Here is a 22,370-nt window from a genome sequence, read left to right on the forward strand (position 1 = left end):
AAGGAGCTGCTCGTTACTCTGGCTCTAGGCCTGCCCCGGGCCCTCTCCTAACACAGCGACCCTGAAGCGAAGTCGCCACGGGGTCTCTGACGCGCAGCTAGCCTGATCGTCAAGCACCCTTGCTCCACTGAGCCCGCCTTCAGCCGAGGTCTGCAGTCACCGGCTCCACGGGTCTTTGGGTTCCAGCTTGTAAGGCCGAAAAACTAAGGGAGGCCGAGGGGTCTGCCTTCAGGAAGCTCAGACTCAAAGGTGCTGCCCCAGCTCGCGGGCCAGGCGGACGGGCTCCATTAGGTACTGACAAGAACGGCGACGCGGATTCGTCCGTCTTCTTGCACTCATGCCAGAAAGAGCCACACGGCCAAGGACAGCGTCTGGCCAGGGACACTCGGGGTGGGTTTAAGCAGCAGGCAACACCTTCTGTTTCAGTGTGTGCTCAGTCACTCGTTTATTTGCCAAGATGTGCACACGCGAGTGCGGAGTCGGCCAGGACAGCGCGTGGCGCCTAGGTACGCACAGGCCCTTCCACGGCTTGGGTTACAGACAACTTCACAGCTAGTGCACCACACACACAAGACAGAACAGGAAGCCTAAAAACCCCAAGCCACTCCAAGACACGGGGGGGAGGAGTGGTGCCGCGTGTCCCGTGGGGGAGGGGATCGATGCACACGAGGGAAGAACACGGAGGATGGAAGGCAAGCTCGCTTCGGGTCTCTGCTAACTGCAGTTTCCGTGTGATGTTCAGGGGATGGAGTTCAACAGGTCCTTTAGGAAGCTCTCAGGATCAGTGATTTCTGATAACAGACCTGGAAAACAGGGGCACGCAGGGGTGGGTTAGGCGCAGGCATGCACAGCCCCCAGCCCACTGAGTCACGGCTGCCGCATCCACGCAGAGAACACCATGTGCCCCGACAAGCTCCGACACGCTGCTCCCAGGCACACTGGCGATGACAGGGAGGCAGTCACTGAGCAAGCACTCTCGTTCTGGAAGAGGAATTGGTCATGTTCTGCAACCAGGCGCCACTGTGTGTTCCAAGGCATTAAAGTGGCAGAGACCAACCCTATGACCCCCAGGGCAGAGGTTCTAACCCAGGTCCACGAACCACCGCAGGGGAGCCTCTCGTCTGCTGAAACTCCGTGCAAAGCAGAAGGGCCTTCTGGAGGGAGAGAGTCCACAGCACGAAGCATACTCTCGAAGGGGCCGGGGCCAAGGAAAAGCTAACACCAGTGCCCCCAAGGGCCACGAGGAACAGAGCACAGTACCAGGGCCCTGGGCTCAGCTGGGCTTCGTTCCAACCACTAGTCCCAGGGTCTCGAGCGAGCTGCCAAAGCTCGGGAGCTCCGTTTCTGCAACCATCAAACGGGGACAGTAACAAGTCCTACCTGGGTCTCTGTAGGGATTAAATGAGGCCACGTGTGAATGTGCGAGCGCACAGAAGGGGCTCTGTGGCCCCCAAGCAGGGCGCTCAAAGTTAACGGCCGCCAAGCTGTTAAGCCCGAGTCCTGGCGACATTCACTCCCAAGTCCTCTCCCCAGCATCCGTGCTAACGGGGGAAAGGTTGGCACCGATCACCCCTTGTTGGTTTTGGAAGGTGGTTTTGCCCTTGCATCTGAGCAGGGTGTGTCTGGTATTCTGAAATTTTCTGCCAGTCTAAACGAAATAATAAAATCACACCGTAAAAACCCGACCCTGGCGTGAGGCTACAGAGGCTCCCTGCCCAGCAGGTCCCGCTCTCCCCTGCTTCAGGCTGGCGACGACGCTGCAAGCTGCAGGGTGGCTGGGACGCCATGAACCGAGGTGAACACCGTCCTTCCCCCGCCACCCCCTCTTCTCGTGCTCAGACCCTCCATCCCCACCAACAGCCTCTGCTCACACACTCCCCAGAGCATGGCACCGAGGACACAAATACACGGGCCACCAGCTCTCGGGCAGGAATGGCTCCTGGGAAGGCGTGTGGCTCAGGGACAACGTCGAGGCTGCAAGTTAACAAAAACACTGAGCTGAGCGATGTCAACGTGTGACCACCAGATAGCGGGGGTAGCACCGGGCCAACAAAGGTCCATGACGGTGCTCGGCCTCTGCTGAGGCCACCACAAAGCACAGTCAAACCGGAAGCCCCCAGCACACAGGGACCTCCGTCAGCTGGCTCAGGGCTGGGAGGAAAGCAGAATTCTGTGAGCGTCGCTAGAGACCCCTGAGAGTGGAGCTCCCAGAGGGTGAAGACAGACAAGAAAAATACTAGTGGAGGCTTTCTCCTGATGGTGGGGTCTGGGGAGAACGTTTTCTTTACACATCAGGTCTCGATCTCAGGATCAGGCCCTGAGCTGAGATCAAGAGTTGGACGCTTAACCAACTGAATGAGCCACCAGGTGCCCCATGTTTTTCAGGTTCATTTTTTTTTTTTTTTTTTTTTTTTTTTAGAGGCTCTACCAATTTTCCAGGTATGCCCACTGGAAACTCCTCTAGTCTTCACAGCCTCAGTTACCCCACCTATGAAGTGGGGGTAACCACAGTTCCACCCCGAACACGTGTATCCACTGAGCAGCACAGGGCGTGGGACGCATTAAGTCCCCACATGTCCCAGCTGCTGTTCCTGCTCCCAGTGGCCTGGTGTTTACTTATCTCTCCCAGACCGTTTGGCAGTGACCGACAGGCTGGTTCTTGCTTGTGTTCCTTCTGCTGTGAAGACGGAAGCTAAGACCGGCCCCTCTAAGACAGACATGGGTTTTGCTGTAGAAGACTTTTGAGAGAGAAAATCCTGACACTGACCAGCCGCATCGAGGAACTCCGAGAAGGTCTCCACTGGCATGAACTCCTCCTGGAAGGTCTTCAGGGCTTTGTCAGCAGCTTCGTAGATGGGCATGTCGTTGTGGCGGATGTATTCCGCTAGAGAGCAGGACCAGCCTCCCTCCGTGTTGCTGGTAGGCACCTTCTACAAGAACCGACAGGAGACAGACCCGGGGGTGGATTACTTAATGCCTCGAGTCAGTCAGGCCTTCTCGATGCCAAAAAGCAGCCCTCCCGTTTACATCCAAGTTCCCCTGGAGGACGTGTTTTGGTTCCAGGAACAACAAAGTCTCGTGTCATTCCTCCTGCAGCCCCTTTATTATGCACCGTGTCACTTACAGGCTACAAGTCGAGACTGCTACTCCTCCCTGCAGGTGTCACATCTGCATTTCCCCAGGAAAAGGGGATCTCACCATGCTTCATTCAGATTGTACAAGGAACCATCCCCAAACCCTCTGACTCTCTCAAGGCAGAGAGCAGTGTCCCTACTGGAAGCTAGGCTGGAGTAGGTCACACCCACACAAGGCAAAGGATTTTACCCAAACGGAGGGGCCAAGGGCAAACAGAGGGTGACTCAGGAGGGAAGGTCTGCCTGGGGAAGTGAGTTTGCAGCAGGCCTGAGACCAGGTGACAGGAGCAGTCTGGGCTACAAACGGACGTCGCAGGTGAGAGGGTCTAAGCGACGGTGGAAATCCTTCCGCAGGGGAGGCAGCTCGCTTCCCAGCAGAGGCCAGAGGGGGAGCAGCCGCCCCGCTGCTGCGTGGGGTCAGAGCCAGCAGCACAAAAATTTCAAACTCTTGCAGAAGGCAGTCGAGCTTCCGACGGCTTCCCTACCTTAAACATGTTGTAAATGAGATCGACGAGGGCCCAAAAGAGAAGGGAAGAGCGGTAAGCAGAGTAGTCCTTCACTGCCTTGTCGGTCAGCCTGGAAAAGAAAATCAAATCGCATGTCCGTGAAGACGCTGGAGGGATACACGCGAGGATGGAGCAGCGCAAGTCAAGGATCCGGGAATCCACGCACCTCTCCACGTCAGCTACTTGCCTATCTTCTCGGGAAAAAGCAGCTGTGGGCAAGAACTTCTGAAGCCTGGACCCAGGGGTTTACTTACTATAAAATAATCCGTGAAATACTCATCCTTAGTACTGACTCTCCTCCGGATCAGGGTGAATCAGAAGAGGGGGAACGCCACGTGCAACGTGGCAATCAGAGGCCACTGCCATGAAGAGATGCCAGGGAGGCCCGCGCATCCCTGCTCTGTTGAGCCCCACACGAGCTCTCGGACTTGCCAGGACCTCATACGTGAAGGGGAAACAGGGCTCTACCTCAGCCTTGACATTCCCGCTGGGAGCCATTTCCACAAATACAGTCAGCAGACTAAACCAGCCAAACACAGGGATTTGTTAACCACGGGCTGTGTTAAAAACAAAAAAACAAAAAAAACAAAAAAACAAAAAAACAAAAAAACAAAACGGCGAGCTGGTGGAAAACTGGCCCTGGGCAACAGTAACATCCAGGATGGAAGATGCCACCAACACCTCCTAAATCCTGGGCTGTCCCAGAGCCACCGCCACAGTCCCGGTCTCTGCCCAGGACCAGCTCTACCCAACCTAAGGATTCAGCACAGGATTCAAGGCCAGCGGGCTCCTGGAATAGCGGGGGCGGTCTGGGACACCATCCTCTGCCCTCTCAGCAGGCACTCCTGGCTTGAGGAGCGAGGACACTAGATCACAGTGGTAAAGCCACTATGAGGGGCGCCTGGGTGGCGCAGTCGGTTAGGCGTCCGACTTCAGCCAGGTCACGATCTCGCGGTCTGTGAGTTCGAGCCCCGCATCAGGCTCTGGGCTGATGGCTCAGAGCCTGGAGCCTGTTTCCGATTCTGTGTCTCCCTCTCTCTCTGCCCCTCCCCCGTTCATGCGCTGTCTCTCTCTGTCCCAAAAATGAATAAACGTTGAAAAAAAAAATTAAAAAAAAAAAAAAAAAGCCACTATGAAACGCAGAGAGAGCAGACACCCCTCTGCTATAGGATTCAGTTTCTACCGTCCGAGATCTACAAGACGTTTTGTTTGCAAACTGCCTTCACATCTGCAGTAAATGAAAGCTAGATGAACCCTTGTCACAGAAATTCTGTCTTAAAACACACTAGAACAAAGTCCGTAACTAAGGGAACTAAAATTGAGTATTAAAGTGTCTGTGTGTAGGTAAGAATCATAAAGTGAGACCGTCCCATATGGGCCTTAAGACAAGGAACTGTGTGGCGGGGCGGGGGGTGAGGGGGGCTTGGGGGGCTGTCGGTTGAGCGTCCGACTCCAGCTCAGGTCATGATCTCACGGTCCGTGAGTTCAAGCCCCGCATCGGGCTCTGTGCTGACAGCTCAGAGCCTGGAGGCTGCTTCGGATTCTGTGTCTCCCTCTCTCTCTGCCCCTCCCCTGCTCATGCTCTGTCTCTCTCTGTCTCAAAAATAAATAAAAACATTTATAAAAAAAAAAAAAAAATTTTTTTTTAAATAAATAAATAAAGTGTCTGTGTGTAGGTAAGAATCATAAAGTGAGACCATCCCATATGGGCCTTAAGAGAAGGAACTGTGTGGTGGGGCGGGGGGGGGGGGGGGCGGCAGTGCTTGGGGGGCTCAGTCAGTTGAGCAACTGACTTTGGCTCAGGTCATAATCTGGCAGTTCGTGAGTTCGAGCCCCGCATCGGGCTCTGTGCTGACAGCTCAGAGCCTGGAGCCTGCTTCGGATTCTGTGTCTCCCTCTCTCTGCCCCTTCCCCACTCTCATGTTCTGTCTCTCCAAAATGAATATACGTTAAAAAAAAAAAGAGAGAGAAGGAACTGTGGGGCCCGGGATGGCATCCACACGTACACTCAGCAAAGGTAAATTCATTAACAAAATGAAGTCAGACAATTCTGTTTGCTACAATGTTCTTCCCGTTCCCTCCCTGCACCCCCATATCCTCCAGGGCACCCGCTGTCTCCCACCTGCCCTGCGTGCGGACTCGGCAGCCCACAGTGAGGTCTGCCACCAGGCCAGCCTAGGGGCGAGGGCGACACCCACTCGTCTGTGACTCTGCCTGCTGCCCACAGGACACCAGATAGGGCTCAGACGGAAGCCTAAGTCCCAGGCCTAACAACTTACAAGTTCCTGGCAGAGGAGCCCTTCTTCCTGAATGTAAAACATGCACAAGAGGTCAACTTCTCTCGGTGCAAATTCCTAGATTTTTGTATCGGCTACTGCCTCCCACCCCATCACAGACTCAGGACAAAGCCTGCTGCTGCCAGGGACACCGCCCAACCGCCAGAACGACACCCTCTGAGTGTCCCTCCGGCACAGTCTCTCCTCGGAGAGTGTCCCAATACGGGGCTCACGCCCGGCACCTCCCCCAGCCTGTTTCAGGGGCTCCAACTCAGGCCTCCACCCCACGCCAGACTCGGTGGCTGCTGTGCTTTGGTAAGCAGGAATCGAGCGACCTGCCCAACTTAATTATTTAAGGCTAATTAATAAAGGTGAGCAAACTGCCACAAAGAAAACGGCAAGCCGTGAGGGCAGCTCACACTGGATTTCCTAAGTGAGCTGTGAACAGAAGGGCTTTTCCCCCACTGCCTGGGACAGCAGAGAGTTCTGGTCTCCTAACTGAAAGCAAAACGGCTCCTGTGGGTTCAAGTCTCACAGCTGCCACCGAGGGCCAGTGCCCAGCAGACAGCCGCCCTCACAGGGACAGGCTGAGCCTGGCTTACAAACAACCTGCTACCTTCCAGATCGAACTTCTGATTTCTAGCGGCTAGCTCAGCATGAATGCTCTGGACTCTGGGAAACACAGGACAGTGATACGTCTGAAAGGGGGCATGGGTTAGGTGGGAACTTGAATGAGACTCACCCCCTCCTACTCTACACAGAGCAGCTAGTACTGGCAGGACTCAATAGCAGAGCTCTGACCTAGTCTCTCTGAGGGTGGAGGGGCCTTTGATTGGCAGCGCGGATAAACCAGAGCTGGTGGGGGTAAAAGGCACCAAGTGCCGATCCAGGCGCATGGCTGTGCCCACTTGGTCTGTCATTATCAGGGGCTTGAAAGCCTGTAAATGTGGAAATGTTCCCTCGGATCCTAGCAAGGGCAGACAGACAAGAACAGATCTTCCAGAAGTGAAGATTTCCCTGGAGTGCCAGAAGCAAGTTGACAAACCTACACCCTTCTCAAGCCCAGGGGAGGCAGACACAGCACATGGGCCACCATCAGCCGAGAGAGGAGTCCCGTGGGGTCCACGCAACGTGTGGCAACCCTGTGGTCATCTCAAAGGGCTTCTTGTTGTTTACAGCTGTTTTTCTCAAGATGCTGCCCATCTGACCCAAATCACAGCACAAGGTCATGAGAACAAAGACGCTTCCTTCCTTGAAAGATCGTTCCTTCTTTGGGACGTGTCCACACCAACAGGAGAAACAGAAGAAAGGCTCGTGGAACGTGGGGCAGACAGCACAGGAATGTGACCAGGGAGAGAGATAATGAGCTTTTCATGGTCAGAAAAGAAAATCCCCAGCGCAGCCATGCGGAAGCTTTCCCAGTTTATGGCCAGGCCAGCAAGACTGGGAAAACCCAGTCACCTGCCCTAGCTCCCTGCTGGCCCTCATCCTCCTCACCAGTAGTCTCACCCTGCGCCTGGCTGGCTGCTTCTCTGAAATCTTCCACAGGCCCAAGCTTCACTCCACCTTTCCAGAGGCTGAACACGAGACCCACAGGTGGCCAAGGCACCTGCTGGCCATCAGGCCTAGACTCTTGGCACCACAAGGGACAGGGTCAATGACCGAGTCAAACGAGCAGGCCCTCACTTACCACACACGCTGCAAAGCGGCTTTTACACACAATGGGAAATATGTAATCCAGGCACCAGGCAGCCCAGAAGACAGGACTTCCTGAGGCAAAGACTGACCTGGTGGCTCCCCCTGGAGCCACTGCCCGGGCCTGAGAGGTCACCAGCAGCCTCCGCAGGATTTCCACGCGTGTGGCTCTCCACTTCTCGGGGGGCAGGATGTGGAGGGCCAGGACCGTGAAATAGTGGGGCCCGTCCACTTCAAAGGCACTCTCCACCCACTTCTCCTTCGGCTGCTCCAGAAAGCCCTGGAGGTTCTTCTCCTCTCGGGAAGTTGCTCGGGTTCTGGAACAAAAGGGACACGATGAAACCAGGGCAGAAGCAGGGTACCAGCGGTAAGAGGAGAGGAGGTTTGGTCAACATCTCGTCTTCTTTTAAGCTTTTGAACGCTTGGATCACGAAACACGGCCACCCACTCTTTAAGTAGGCCTCCTACCCCCTCCCCAAGGACTGCTTCTTCCCTTCTAAGCCCTACTTGGTGGCACTTCCCCTGCCCCCATCAACTCCTAGCTCAGCTCTGACACAATTCCAAACACCTACTGGCTCTTGAGAGCCCTGCATATGGCAGACAAGGTCACAAACACTCCACCAACAAAGTGACCGAACAACTCTGGAAGGTGACAGCTAGCACCTTCTCACCACGGTATCTGAAGCCTAGAGAAGCAAAGTGACCTTCCCTAAGCCAGTGAGTCTGTAAGTGAGGGAGCCAATGTGTGTCCACAACTTGACTCTGCAACCCAGCCCGCATTCTCGCTTGCCCCACGTAGTCCCCAGAGCTAGGCTGTTTGCATTGGTTCCTGTGTTGCACCCTCCGTATCTCATGGTCTCCTTACATGTCTGTGTTCCTCCTTCATTCGAACAGCTGCCCCGAGCAAGCACTGCTTCCTGTTCTCTCTCCTGCCTAAACTGTGGGCACATGGTCCTGAACTTTACTACCAGGCACTGCTCTGGGAGCCTGAATGGATCATCTCACCTAATCCTGACAACAGCCCTAGGACACAGGTACCAGATCCACACCTATCTCACAGAAGAAGACAGCTACCTTGCCCGCAATCGCATGCTGGGGAGTGGAAGAATGAGGCTTTGAACCCTGGCAGTCTGGCTACCAAGCTGGCCCTCCACGTTCTTGATCCACGCAAAGGCCCTTGCCCAGCACCACAGAGCTTCGGTGAGCGGCACTGGGGCGGCACAGAGACCCCACTGGAGGCCTTCCTGACCGCATATCCCTGACCCTATCACCTGGATGGTGCTCTCATGCCAAGAGCACCTACCGCCCTGTCCTTATCCCAAGGTGGGGGCGGGGGGGGGGGGGTGGTGCGGAGGAGAACAAAACACAACCCCAAAAGCCGTGACAGTCCAAGCCAGCAGGCCTACAGACGGCACCGGCAAATGCCGGACTGCGGGAAAGCAGAAGGGGGCTGTGTGCAAGGACGCCTTGCTTCCTTCTGCTGAGAATGGACAAGGATGGCACAGATGGATGTACTCGACTGGACTTTCCAGAACTGGGAGTCAGAAGCTTTCTGCCACCGTAGGACCTGCCCCACTCTGCTCTGGCTCACAGCATGACCTACTTGCCTGTATACACAAACGTGACCAGGCTCACGCCAAGGTGAAGCGACCAGCTGGGGGAGCAGTCTATGGCTGCGCAACAGCGCCTCTGCGTGAAGCTTCCACGTGAGGCTCTAACTGACCAAGACACATCCATGACACAGCCAACACCCTCCCTGATCAAGGGGGTCGAGCCTGAGTTACCAGTACGTGGCCCCTGAGAAACGCAGGACACCTGTGGTCACTGGCCCTTCAGCCGGGCGAGTCACGCTGCCTCTCTGGGCGCCGCACACCCCGCCGGAGAGCGGGGCAGTCCGCTCTGCCGCACAGCTGCCAAGGGACAGGTCTCCGCAGAGCCAACGGCTCTGTCAAAGGCCGAACAAACACCGGCAGTTAGCACTGTTGGGGCCTGCAGCGATCTGGAGAGTGAGAACATCTGTGCCGTCGATGATGTGGGTGTCTGAGAGTCTCAGCAGTTTAGCAGAGGATGTCACGCCCTGACAGAGACCTGCCCGTGCATCTTGTTAATGATGAGGCCTGCGCTCTGGAGCTCAGCCTTCTATCTCACCAGGAAATGGGAGGGAAGGAGAAAACAACATTGGTGAAGACAGAAGGCCAGAAAGGACAAGAGACAGACTGTCCTGTTGCCTAACCCAGACTGCAGCTGCCTTAGGCGGACCGTACCTAGTCTTTCAACAGCTGGCCAGTTCCCTGCCCGAAGCAGGTAGGAGACTCTTGTTGGAAAACAGGGCCTAAAAACACAAAACTGTTCAAACCAGGAGCCAAAATTTACTAAACCTTCTAACTGGCTTTTAACATCTGGGCTGGTATGAGCGAATGCTATTTGCTACCCTAACTGCTTCTTTAAAATTACACTTTTAGCTATCAGTCTAACTGCTCCGTGATGTACACACAGATAAAAATACAAACCCACTCTCCTCCTGGTTATCAGCCAACTTTTCCAATCTTCAACACTTCCTACCCTCAATGTGCCAGAAGCACTGCTCACCGGGGGAGAAACCAGGATCCAAGTCCAGTCTTCCATTTATGAAAACGGTCTCTGGTTCTGCCGCAGCCCCCAGTTATGAAACCTTCCCCTGTAACACCCTGTGTCTCCTTGACAGCGACTATGTGCGGTTCTGATCCATGGCCTCCCCACCCAAGAGCACCGAGTCTTATGGGTAGTGGAGGCAACATCGTAGTAGAAGCTAAGGAGGTTCTCTGGTGGGCTGGCCTCTCCCAGTTCCTGGTTCCCCTCTGGGCGGAGCGTCAGTCCACGGACACAGCCTTCAACTGCCCACGCGGGGGAGACGGAACCGTTCTGGAAAGGAAGTCACCTTATTCTGTGTGACTCCGGAAAGCCGCAGAACACGCGTGCTTCAGTAAAGGCTACCTGAGGCCAGCCATCTGCCCTGGAACTAACTCGGGCAGACAGAGAAAAGTTGACACCTTGCTGGGCAGAGGGGCACGGGGCGGGCCGACCAGACGCCCACTGGGGAGCGAGATACTGACGTGTTCAGGACGTAAAGCACAGTGTGGACGATGTAGGGGATCAGATGGATGTTGCTCTCCCGGCCGCCCCCACCGGTGTCCGCGCTGAACGACTGCTCCATGGCAAAGCGCAGGAAGAGCAGCTTCATGTCATGGATGTTGAGCTGGTACGTGGGCTCCCGCTGGCCCGTACACTCCTGGAGGTAAGTGTTGTGCCTGCGGGGAAGCAGAATGAACGCTGTGAGCAAAGCGAGCTCCCCAGGGAAAGCCCAGTTTGGAAGGGAGAGCCCCCTCGGCACAGCCCGGCCCGATGGCTGCAAAGGTCACATAAGCAGATCGAGGAACGAAGGGGACGGCTGAGGACATGAACTGTGGCCCGTAGGAAGACAGGAGCAGATGACAATTCCATTTCTGCTACGACTGAATGTGATGCCCTCCAAGCTTTGAGAAGACCTCACTAGTCCTGGGGGCCCTATTTCCTGAGAGACAAATGTCACAGAACATATCACAGCCAAACCTAGCACACTTTAGAAGAAGAAACATGGAAAGTATTCATTCTTACAAGGTGATCTGTTCATAAGAAGTTTTTCTTTAACCTCCAAATGAAAAGTATTTTTCTATATTTTTTTAACGTTCATTTTTGAGAGAGAGAGACAGAGCATGAGCAGGATAGGAGGAGAGAGAGAGGGAAACACAGCATCCGAAGCAGACTCCGGGCTCTGAGCTGTCAGCGTAGAGCCCAATGCGGGGCTCGATCCCATGAACTGTGAGATCACGACCTGAGCTGAAGTCGTACGCTTAACCAACTGAGCCACCCAGGCACCCCGTATTTTTCTATTTTAAGAAAAGTGTATTTCAGAGAGAGCTTGCACGCGTACGCAAGTGCAGGAGGGGCAGAGGGAGATGGAGAGAGAATCCCAAGCAGGCTCCATGCTGTAAGCATGGAGCCCAATGCAGGGCTCAATCCCACGAACCATGAACCGTGAGATGGTGACCTGAGCTGCAATCAAGAGTCGGATGCTCAACCTACTGAGCCACCCAGGTGCCCCTGAAAGATATTTTTCTATGTCAATACGTGCTACCATCAGCCTGGGCTCTATGTGACCTCAGCAAACTCCTCAACCAGAGAATGTGTGTAAGAGCACATGACAGGCATTTTAATATGCTGCCCATCCTGATTACTGCCAGGTACCTTTCCATCCCCCAGCTTTACAATAGGACTCGGGGTGGGGCATCACTCCACCAAGCAGCAGCAAGAGCGAGGACCTCCTCAAAGCCTTAGTGACTCTAGTCTGGATTTTAGGACAAGGGAGGCTTGAAAGGAGCCCGATAATCCCCCTGGACTGAGCTATTTTCATTACTTAAATCTCAGAGGCACACACTGCAGAAGACAAATATGGGAAATTTTGGCTTTAAGGACAAAGTCAGGGTGGTGTGTCTTATGCCCTGGGATCAACAAGGGAGAAGAGGTAGCAACTAACTAGAAATTCCATGTGGTGCACCAGATGCTGAGGGTGCCGGTTTCTTGCAGCCGAGTTCCTCCCTGTTCCAGATAGCTTCCCTGCCAGCACTCAAAGGAAGGGACCAGGGTTCTCAACGACAGACACAGGCCTTCGGGCCAAGCTGATCACTGACTTTCCCCCATCTCCTGGGAACCCCGTCTTCCGTACCATTCACACTGCTCAACACTCACCTTGCCAAGCAGGTGGCAAAAGCTGACTCAGGGACGTGGGGCCCCCAGACCGGAAGGAGACCATTGCACTTAGTGTTGGCGTTCTGAAGGGCTGCGCTTTCCCACTCTTCCCGGCCACGAGCCAGCCTGGATTGGGAGAAGAGCAGGGACAAGTGACCACTGGAACTGATTTGGCAACCAGGCACCTGGGCACGTGGGGGCGGAGCAGAGTTTGCTGACACTAGGGAAAGAAGTTAGCCCATGCACCTGACTCTAGAGAGAATTAGCCCTTTGTATCATAATATGGTAAACGCCAGCTTCGCTGCTTCCAGGAAGCAAGGTTGCTTTCTCCAGCCTTAGGCCAAACGCCAAATGGATTTCTTAATTACACGGCACAAATGGCTCTTGGCCTGTGTGGTCTGACGTCAGACACCCTAATCCCCGGAGATGAAAACTTCAGGGTCGGCACCCTCCCCGCTCCCGGCACAGGGCCTTGGGCAAGGTGTCCACTGCTCTGAAGGGACACAGGCCTGGCTGAGGAGCCACTCTGCAGGAGCTAGGGCCTACCTGACGGCAGCCAGGTGGCAGTCGTAGTGCACGATGTTGAAGTGGGACACGGTGCTGTAGCCCTGCTGTTTCCGGGGCTTATTCTCCATCTCTTCCAAGGCTACCCGCTTGGTGAAGGTATAGATGCCCAGGACTTTTGTGGGCTGCAAAGACACCATGAAAAGGAGGAGCGGTGAGGCGAAGTCCAAGGCAGGCTCCGGGAGGAGGCGAAGCCGAAGAGAGGGGAGCCAAGGGCCTCCCCTCCCAGGAAGGAATGCACTCAAGGAGGGGGGATGGTCAGCACCTTGGTCTCTCGGCTAAGCACTCGGCTGGGCACAGTCCCAGTGAGATGAGAAATGTGGGGAACGACCAAAATAAAGCAGATGCCGTGCAGACGAAAGGCTGATACAGAAGCCTAAACTGACATCCTTCCCTTTTTGCTTCATTTATCTCAAAAGGAAGAATAAAGTGCCTTCCTGCTAAGTCCCCTGCTTTATAAAACTTATCAAGCAGTTCCCAGCAGCCTGTGCCACAGCAGGACCTACGAGGCTTGTGGCCCTTCAGTGGCGCAGACGCTCAGCAGGACGTTCGAGCTGGAGGGGAAGAGGACGCCTTGTAGGCCTTTAGGGGAACAAGCAGGTCCCATTCTGTCCTGTTCCTGTCCGTCGTAAATCTAGTTGGATAGAGGTCCTGAGCTTCTCCCCAGGTATCCTGCTTAAAAGCAGCACGATGTGCTTTTAAAAGCCCAGGTCTGGAGTCAGAGAAGCATGGGCTACAGTTCTGGCTCTGCCACGTGACCCTTGTTTTGCTTTGTTTTGTAGGTTTAAAAACAGAATTGCCCGTTTACATAAAGCTCTGGGCACAAGGACTGGCATATAGAAAGAATCCAACGGGTGGTGATGCTGGGCGGGGGGGGGGGGGGTGGTGGTGGTGGCAGTGATGATGAAGCCTCGTGTTCAGATCAGTCTGTCTTCCTCCCTTTAGAGAGGCAGCTGGCCCTGAGACACGCCTCAACCTCGGCCCATCTAAGAACAAAAAGGCCGGCGGGAGAAGGACGCCACCGGAGCAAGGGGCGAGGCTGCGCACCCAGCCCACGGCGAGCGCTATACCTGGAACTTGTACCCCTCCCTGCAGATGCAGCACGTGAGACCCGGCTCCTCAATTAGCTCCTCCATCTGCTTCAGGAGCGCCGTCTTGGTCACGACCTGGCCCTTCTCGTTTGTCTGTAGGGGAAACCCAAGTGACATGTCAGAAGGGGATTTCCACCCGCCGCCCCCCAACCTAGCTTGGGGACACTCAGGAACAGGGCTGCCCTTCCACAGGCACTGGAAGGACAAGTCACAGAAAGGAAACCTCTGTAGGTGGCTTCCAGTGAGGGTAAAGACCCAGATTCTTCTACTCTCTTCCTCCAGGAACCACTGAAGCAGAGGAGACTAACCAGCTGGAAGCCTGGCTAGCTGCCACTTGCCACCAAAAAAGCCCCCTTTCTTCGTGCTGGCAATCCCAAGTCCCAGCTGCCAAGGGCTGTCGCATTAGGATTCACTTCACGGTTCCCATGGGAGTTTTAAAACTGCTGACACCCAAGCTTGGCTGGTTCGGAGAAGGCTTTCCTAAGACTACGCTGCTTCTGACCCGGGGCAAGGAGAGCACAGGCCATCATGTCCAACCGACGTGGGTTCAAACTCTCATCAACCCCTCATTAAGCATGAGCGTTGGCCTATTTCCTGTGCTTCTCAGCCTCTGTTACTCCAACCAGAGAAAGGGTATGGTAAGATCAGCCTCACTGTGTCACACAAGGGCTTAAATAAAACCTTACAAGCAAGGTGCCTAACTAAGCACAGTGCCTGGCAAGCAGTAAATCCCCTGGGACCAGGAGTGATCATCCCCGTTCTCGTGGTTTCCGTGAACTCGTTATGTCATTTAACCTCGGAGCCCCATCTGGGCGGTGGGACAACAGTCACACCTCTGAGGGGTTGTCAGGAAGGTGCACCTAGCTCCCTCCTTCTCCTCACCAGCCCAGCTCTGTCCCGAAGCATGGCTGCCTCTTCCCCAACAGTGTGGACAAGAACGTGGGGACTCCCAGAACGTGGCTTTACCGTCATGCCCAGGGTGCCCAGAGCCTTCTGCCTCATTGCCATGGCCATACGCTTCTTCTCCGCGCGGGTCTCCCTGCGGGCAGCATCGATCTTCTTGTTCACATCAGGGTGTTCCCGCAATGCCTCCAGCAGGTTCTCTGCTAGGGTCCCAATGCCCTCATCGCTGGACACCTGCTCCAGTTTATGTAGGTTGGTGATGGAGTCCGTTCCGATCAGAACCTACCAAGTGGAGACCAGAGAAATGTATGCTTCCAATTACGTGAATCAGCATGCTCTCCAGGAGCTGACAGATTGAGAAAATTCAGCAGAATGCACGCAAACTCACGTCATCTGTTCAGTTTCGATCAGACCTTTCGAACACATGCTTCAAAAGATTCTGACAAATGGAGGAGGGTTTGGCCCTGCCGCTGACCTCTGACCAGGCACTATGCTCTTTGGCTCCAGTGCCCTGGCCTATAAAGTGTTGATAATGTCAGGGTTGTGGTGAGGATTAAAACTTTGTCACAGATAATTGGACTTAAAGCGGCCAGCACTGGGAGAGAGAAAGGGGCTCGGGTAAGATGCCCTAGAGAAGCAGCACCTGCGGAGGCCTGGGTAGTGGACTCAGTGACCACAGGGCAGAGCAGGCTGTGACATTCATAGCGACTGTGTTCGGTTCTTCCTCCAGAAGCCCCGTGTCCACCACACCTGGGAGCCCAGGATTCCCTCAACATAGGGGTATGAGAGGTGCGACTCTGAGTGGGAGTGGGGATGAGAAGACACTTTGTCTAGAGAACAGATATGACTGAGAAGCCCCCATGCTCGAGAAGGCCGGCACTCGCTGCACCACAACACTGCACTGTCAACACGGGTGAAGGACAGAACACGCAGGCAGGGCTGACCCGACAAAGCCCTCCAGGTGAGCCGGGAAGGAGCGCCATGCCACCCACAGCCCCCCGCCCCCTGCACAAGTGCATCCATGTCCACCGCTACTGTACGGATTTAACGATACGTGGAAAACAACAGAACCGACCTGCAACGTGAAATGAAAGCTCAGCACTCAACCCGGATCACCCACGGGCTCATAAACCTGTCCTCAGAGCAGGTACGCTTCAAACTGGCCCGTCAGCAAAGCTACAGGTCAGCTCACGTCTCGTGCTCCTGAATGCTGAGCCCACGGTGTGGCTGCCTACTGAACTGCTGCACAGGTACCCCGACCTCCGCACGCTGGGTGTGAGCTGTGCGCCTGCGTGCGTGCATCCGTGTGTGAAGCAGTGCTTTACGTGCTAGGGGAACAAAGACCCGGCCTTCTGAGGGTTACACTCTAATTGGGCGAGCAGACGCACAACAGCAGTAGCCTGACATAATGCCCCCGCCGCACCTCACTTCGAACCTCCTTGGGTTCTTCACCTCCTTCAAGGACACCATCACTCATCTGTCGCCCAACCCAGAAACAGCAGAGTTCTTGACTCGTCCGGCTTCCTCACACACCACAGGCAACTGACCTCCAAATCCCATTCACTCTGCCTCCCAGACGGCTGCTGAACCCACCCGCCGTCCACCTGGTGCGCCCGCTCAGCTGTCATCACCTCTCACCTAGAGTATGATAAAAGCCAATCGTCTATCCTGTCATCTCCTCTCCTGCCAATTCATGGCCGGGGGCACGGCCCTCAGGAGAAAACGCACACTCCTCTCTTTGGAGAACGCGCCCTGGACCCATGCTGCACCGGGACCAGCTCGCGCCATGCCTCACCCCCACTGTGCAATTCCAGTATCCTTTGGCTTCTAAGCCTCGGCAGGTGCCGTACTTTCTTCTAAAAGCATCTTCTTTCCTTTGGCCCCTTTCACACTACACTTATGTCACTATTCAGCTATCAACTTGACTCTATCTTCCACCAGACAGTGAGTGCCCAGAGCACAGGCTATGACCGCCTTGGTTACCAATGTCGCCTCAGTCTAGCACAGCACAGGTACACAAAGGGTGCTTAAAAAATGTGTTGCTAGGAAGAGAATGGCCTCAAGTGTGAACGCCACGTTCCTAACTAGATTAAGCCTTAGTCTAAAGAAAGTAATTCGACTTAGTAACTACAAAGAAGCCTGGAAACCACCTGACCTGAGCTTGGCCACATCACAGCCGCACTCCTGGGTTCACCCACATAGAAGACATACGTTATAGGAACAGAGAAACCAATATACGTGAAGACTCCTTTGTAAGAAGAATGACCTCCACAAAGATGTGCTAATTATGACCATCTCTAATGAACTGAACAAAAGTCTGAAACCACTGAGACCGGGGTGAGACACAGGGAAGAATCTCTCCTGTAGCCAAGCTACCCTACTTTTGGGATGAGCTATGAGGACAGATCACCGAATGAGAGCGTGGAATGACATTCAATGCAGAACACTATACACGGGAAAACCCAGCCCTGAGGACGCTCAAAACTCAACACTAAAAACATCCAATTAAAACATAGGCAAAAGATATGAGCAGACAGGCTGCTGAAGCCACGCAGACGAAGCACATGGAAAGACACATAGCACCACTAACCATCAGGGAAGAGCAAACTGAAATCACAGGGAGCTTATCACCGTCCACCTGTCAGAGGGGCTCAACTAAAAGCCAGTGTCACCACCGGGTGGTGAGGAGGATGCAGAGGAAGATCATTCAGGCACTGCCGGTGGGAATGTAAAAGGGCGCAACACTCTAGAAAACAGCTCAGCAGTTTCTACTGAAACTAAATATGCAGCTATGTACCCAGCAAGTGTATGCCTAGGTGTTTATCCCAGAGGAATGAAGAGTTCTACTCACACACAAAACAACTGCATGTGAATGTTTACGGCAGTTTTATTTGTAACATCCCCAAACTGGAAACAGCCCGGATGTTCTTTAACGGATGAACGGTTAAGCAACCTGGGGAACCCACACACCATGGACCACCACCGAGCAATAAAAAGGAACAGACTATCAATACACACAACCTGGGAATCCCCCAGAAGATTATGCGGAGTGAAAAAAGCCAACCCCAAAAGGTTATATGCTGTCTGACGCCATTTACAGACATTCTGCAAGTGACAAAACTACAGCCATGGAGAGATCAGTAGTGGCCAGTGGTTAGTGGTGAGGTGGACAGAGCTCTCAAAGGGCAACAAGAGGGATCCCTGTGATGACAAACCTCCCCTGGATCCTGACTCCATCAATGTCAATATTCTGATTGTGATACTCTATGTGGTTTTGTAAAAGGTTACCATCGAGAAATGGGTATGTAGGATTTCTCTGTATTATTTAACATCTGCACGTAAACCTACAATTACCTCAAAATGAAGAGCTTGATTTAGAAAAATTCCAGCCTGGCCATCTATATGGGCCAGTCAGGATTTGTGAGGGGTAACGGATATTCCAGCCCAGGGGGGACGGATCAAGGATGAGCAGCAGACTGGAATGGTGGGTTTCTCTGAGAACGAAGTTTCTAGCTGTCTGAACCAGGACAGAAAACAGCGATGATGGTACTATAAATATCCCCAGAGACCCAAACGACTAAAGCCAGAAATTAAACTGTTTTAAACTCTGGCCAGCCACACCCTCTGTCCGGTTGCTGCTCCGCTGACCCACGAGAAAATAAAGCCCCACGTAAGAAGGAGTCGAATGAGAGCACAAGTAGACCTTACGCCTCTCCACACACACAGAGCTGAACGAGATAACCTCCGAGTCCCCCATACTCTGGGGCTCTTCCGTGCTAGGAGAAGTCACACCCTGAGGCTAATCGAGGCAGTCACGGCAGATGAGAAGAGGTGAAGGCACCGTACACGCCCTGCCTCCAGAATTAAGTAGCATGCTGGCCACTCACTCACCTGGGTGGCAGGGTGCTGCACAGCCAGTCCCCGAAGAAGCCTCAAGATAAATGGCAGGGCCGGGCGAGATAAGAACTTTTTCCAGATGTCAGCATCCAGACTGCAAAGGAAAAGAAGGCAGATGAGCAGGCCAGAGGGGCAAAACCTATCTGGAAACCAGCTGTTGACCTGTTCTGGCTTGTTTACCTGTGACCCTTCAAGGGGGCCATCAACAATCACAGAGGGTCACCTAGCTCGGCCGGGCAGCCAGACAAAAAGCACTATTCCAAATAGAAAGCAACAAGCTGCCACCTGTTCCCCAGCCCCGAAGGGCTGTGCGGTGGCGGAGTGGTCACCCTGATGGTTTCCAAAAGAGGAGGGAGACTCCGAGGAGGGCCAAGGGGGGAATACATGAAGCTTTAAGCCACAACGATGAAGGAGAAAAGGACCCAGAAGAGGGAAGGAAAGCAGTCGCTTTGACAGAGCCGATTCTTACTTCTTGGCACTGGGAATGTGTTTCTGCATATAGTCCAGCGCACTCTGGGTGATTCCCTTCTGGAGAATCAGGTCCTTCAGCTGATGCCCGTTGCTGCTGCTCTTGATGCCGGCTGCGATCTTGCAGAAGCAGTCCAGGAAGACTTTATCGTCGCCACTGTGGTCTTCATCGTACCTGCGGGAGAGAGCAGAGCCTCAGGGGGTGAAGGGAACGACAAACGTGCACCGTGGCGCTCCCTCGGTTGACGACCTTCAACAGTGTACGGGGTCAAGTACGACACGAGGATGCCGATCCAGTTCCCGCCACTCCCCGTTTCCCACCGTGTGCCGGACACTCCCAACGCTCTCTTGCGTCTTCACGCTTTTTGCACCCGTGACTCTCTCCCTCCCGTCACACCCCTGCCCCATCTCGCCAGCCTCTTTACCATCTCTGCCTAGCCAACTTAACAGTACGCTGAGCCCCCAGTTACGATGGACCCTTTAAAGGCCAGACAGGCATGCACGACCCTAACAGAACTTCAGACGAGTCTTCCCTAGGCCACAGGACGAGCCCGGGCGTTGGGAGGACCCTCCCGTAGCCGAGATGCGAGCACATACTTGTCAAAGTTGCAGTACGGCTTGAAGCGCTCCACCAAGATCTGCATCTTCTCCACCTCGCCAAAGGACAGGTATGGGATGATGCGAAGCAGACCCTGGAGCACGCTAGGGTTGGAGCGAACAAAGGTGCTGTTGATCTGGTCCAAGAGCATCACAAGCTGATCCTTGTCGCCCGTCAGGAGGAGGTTGCCCTGCAGCGGGAAGGAGGACGGAGGGACCAGTAACAGGGTCAGGACTTCGGTCAGCCAACATCTGAACCCCAGAGGTCACCCACTTCCCTCAGAAGCAGCACTAGAAAAGCCGTCTTGGCGCTTCCTGGGTATGAGTTTCACTTGATACTAGTTTCTAAGTTTCTGCGCGGCTCTATGAATAGTCTCACGTGGTCGAAAACGCTAACACAATCTCCCTTCCCCCGAGGGAACGCAGGCGGCCTGCTGCTCACTTGGTCCCACCTCTAGCCAAAGCATGAGTACCAACAGGGATGGGGGAAACATGAGTACCAAAAGGGATGGGGAAAGGCAAGGGCACAACAGAGAGAAGCTGAACTGGGACTTGGGACACCTGGGTTCTCGGCCTGATTCTGCCAGCAGCCAACTACATAACACTGAACAGCTCACTTAGCTTCTCTGCGCTTGGAGTTCCCTCAACTGGGCAATGAGGGGCTGGGCTAAGGCCCCCGTCTATGAGCTGGAACATGCTAGGACTCCATTAATGAGAGCTTCTGAGTGAACGAATACCCTCAGCAGCTTCGTTTCCTCCAAATCCGCAGATTTCAGGCTTCAATGCCATCATGTCACCATTGCTTTGTGATTTCTATGACCTGAGCAGGTTCAACCATTTTTGGACACAGCTAGACGCAAACAAGCCTGCTGCTAGCAACGAGACCGCACGTGCTCCCAGCGTCTGCAGATGGACAGACTGGCCCCACGCACCTTGTCCTCACTCAGGGGCTCAGCATTGGATTCATCCAGAATGATCTCCATGATACTAAGCACCTGCTCGGCCACCGCCGCACCGCCACTGTCCTTGCTTTCTTGCTCAGCTACCAGGGCCTGTAGGAGGAGACCCAGTCAGTCTGGGGATAACACCACAACCACTCGTACTGATGGGATCTGCTGCTCACCAATGCCTTCATGGCCTTACTTCCCAGATATCAGTGCACGAGGGCGGGGGGCGGGGGGACAAGCGTGTGGATGTTTGCACACAATGAAATTGTGATATTCCAGATGTCTATCTTGGCTGCCCCGAGGACAAGGGCATTACTTTTCTAGGGTATGTAGTCTGGACTGTTTTATAAACTTCCTCTTGTCTCTGGATTCAGGAAACAGACAAGGAAGTTCTCACGTGTCATGGCAGCAGCACAGGGGTGAGCCAGCAGGACAAGGGATGGTTTGAATGATCCGTGCCTCAGGCCAGTCAGCTAGACAGATGAAGAGTTTGAAAAGGCCAGAAACCCTTCTCATCTGAGCCCGGATGCTCCTTCCCCGACCCAGGACTTCTGAGGCCCACTCTGTCTTCTGCAGCCCATACCCCTTACCAGGTTTAGGGTACCCAGCATGACATTCAAGGTGTTCATTTCCAGCTTGACCAGCTGCTGCCGGTTGACTTTCACCTTCACACAGTAACTGAACAATTTCAGGAGCACCTGACAAGAAAAGCCAGTCAAAACCTGTGAGGCTATCTGAGAGTGTAAGATGTGGGGATGAACAAGACAGAAATGTTTGAGAGCAGTCATGTACAGTCAGCAAGTACTCTTCCTGAAGTACAGGGAACAGTAAGGAAAAGTGCTTCCTGAGGGGACATGGCAAGGCGGGGAAGATCTCAGATCAGGTTGGCATTTTAAATAGCAATGTTCTCCAGCAGTAGGTCACGTGGCCTCAGCATATCTCTGCCATCTCTTAAAATGGCAATGACGCCGATTCCTAGTAGAATTCCCTGTTGTCTTAGGGAAATTCCGGTTGTAACTCCGAATCTAACAAATACTAACCAGAAAGATCCCAAAACTCATGGCCTGTGGGAACTCAGAACCAGGTAGGTCGTTTATTTATTTTTCCTTAAGACACAGGTGGATTTTCTTCTTTTATTAAGACACAAATGGCTCGTTTTTTACATTTCTAAAACTTTAATTACTTTTAGTTGCTTTTTCAATTCTAATTCTCCACATAGGTCACGTAGAACACAAATACTGTAATATGTGTTCTCATTTCCTCTGGAGCTGAAAATAATAAATAGAGTAATATTTGTGATCCTCTACTCCTCAGGAGATGGTTGGATGAACTCCCGGACCAAATCCTACAAAAAAGCCCGAAAGGGTTACCCTATGAAATCAATTTAAAAAGCAAGAATAAGAGTAATGGACTCGAGTGCAGTTTCGTAGGGAAAGACAGGCACTGATTCCACAGGTGGCCAAAGAGACACAGCAGGAGGCTGCCATCACCGCTGCGGCTTCGGGGACAGCCAAGAAGCAGGGGAGTG

General features: G+C 53.8%; 1 protein-coding gene across 12 annotated transcripts in view; it reads right to left on the reverse strand.

Annotated features, from left to right (window-relative positions):
* Positions 1 to 420: 420 nt before the first annotated feature.
* Positions 421 to 22,370, reverse strand: part of UBR4 (ubiquitin protein ligase E3 component n-recognin 4) — a 133,073-nt gene continuing 111,123 nt past the window's right edge. For all 12 annotated transcript variants that reach the window (XM_045475863.1, XM_045475864.1, XM_045475861.1 and 9 more), the window contains 14 exons: positions 21,433 to 21,540; positions 20,828 to 20,947; positions 19,896 to 20,086; positions 19,300 to 19,473; positions 18,825 to 18,924; positions 14,997 to 15,215; positions 14,010 to 14,123; positions 12,922 to 13,064; positions 12,376 to 12,501; positions 10,704 to 10,898; positions 7,704 to 7,928; positions 3,620 to 3,710; positions 2,768 to 2,930; positions 421 to 803 (listed from right to left, as the gene is read on the reverse strand). In XM_045475863.1, the coding sequence (XP_045331819.1) occupies positions 739 to 803; positions 2,768 to 2,930; positions 3,620 to 3,710; positions 7,704 to 7,928; positions 10,704 to 10,898; positions 12,376 to 12,501; positions 12,922 to 13,064; positions 14,010 to 14,123; positions 14,997 to 15,215; positions 18,825 to 18,924; positions 19,300 to 19,473; positions 19,896 to 20,086; positions 20,828 to 20,947; positions 21,433 to 21,540 (2,034 nt within the window). In that variant the 3' untranslated portion in view covers positions 421 to 738. The remainder of the gene's footprint in view (positions 804 to 2,767; positions 2,931 to 3,619; positions 3,711 to 7,703; positions 7,929 to 10,703; positions 10,899 to 12,375; positions 12,502 to 12,921; positions 13,065 to 14,009; positions 14,124 to 14,996; positions 15,216 to 18,824; positions 18,925 to 19,299; positions 19,474 to 19,895; positions 20,087 to 20,827; positions 20,948 to 21,432; positions 21,541 to 22,370) is intronic.

The sequence above is a fragment of the Leopardus geoffroyi genome, chromosome C1 (assembly GCF_018350155.1).
Source record: "Leopardus geoffroyi isolate Oge1 chromosome C1, O.geoffroyi_Oge1_pat1.0, whole genome shotgun sequence".
Lineage (NCBI taxonomy): Eukaryota > Metazoa > Chordata > Mammalia > Carnivora > Felidae > Leopardus > Leopardus geoffroyi.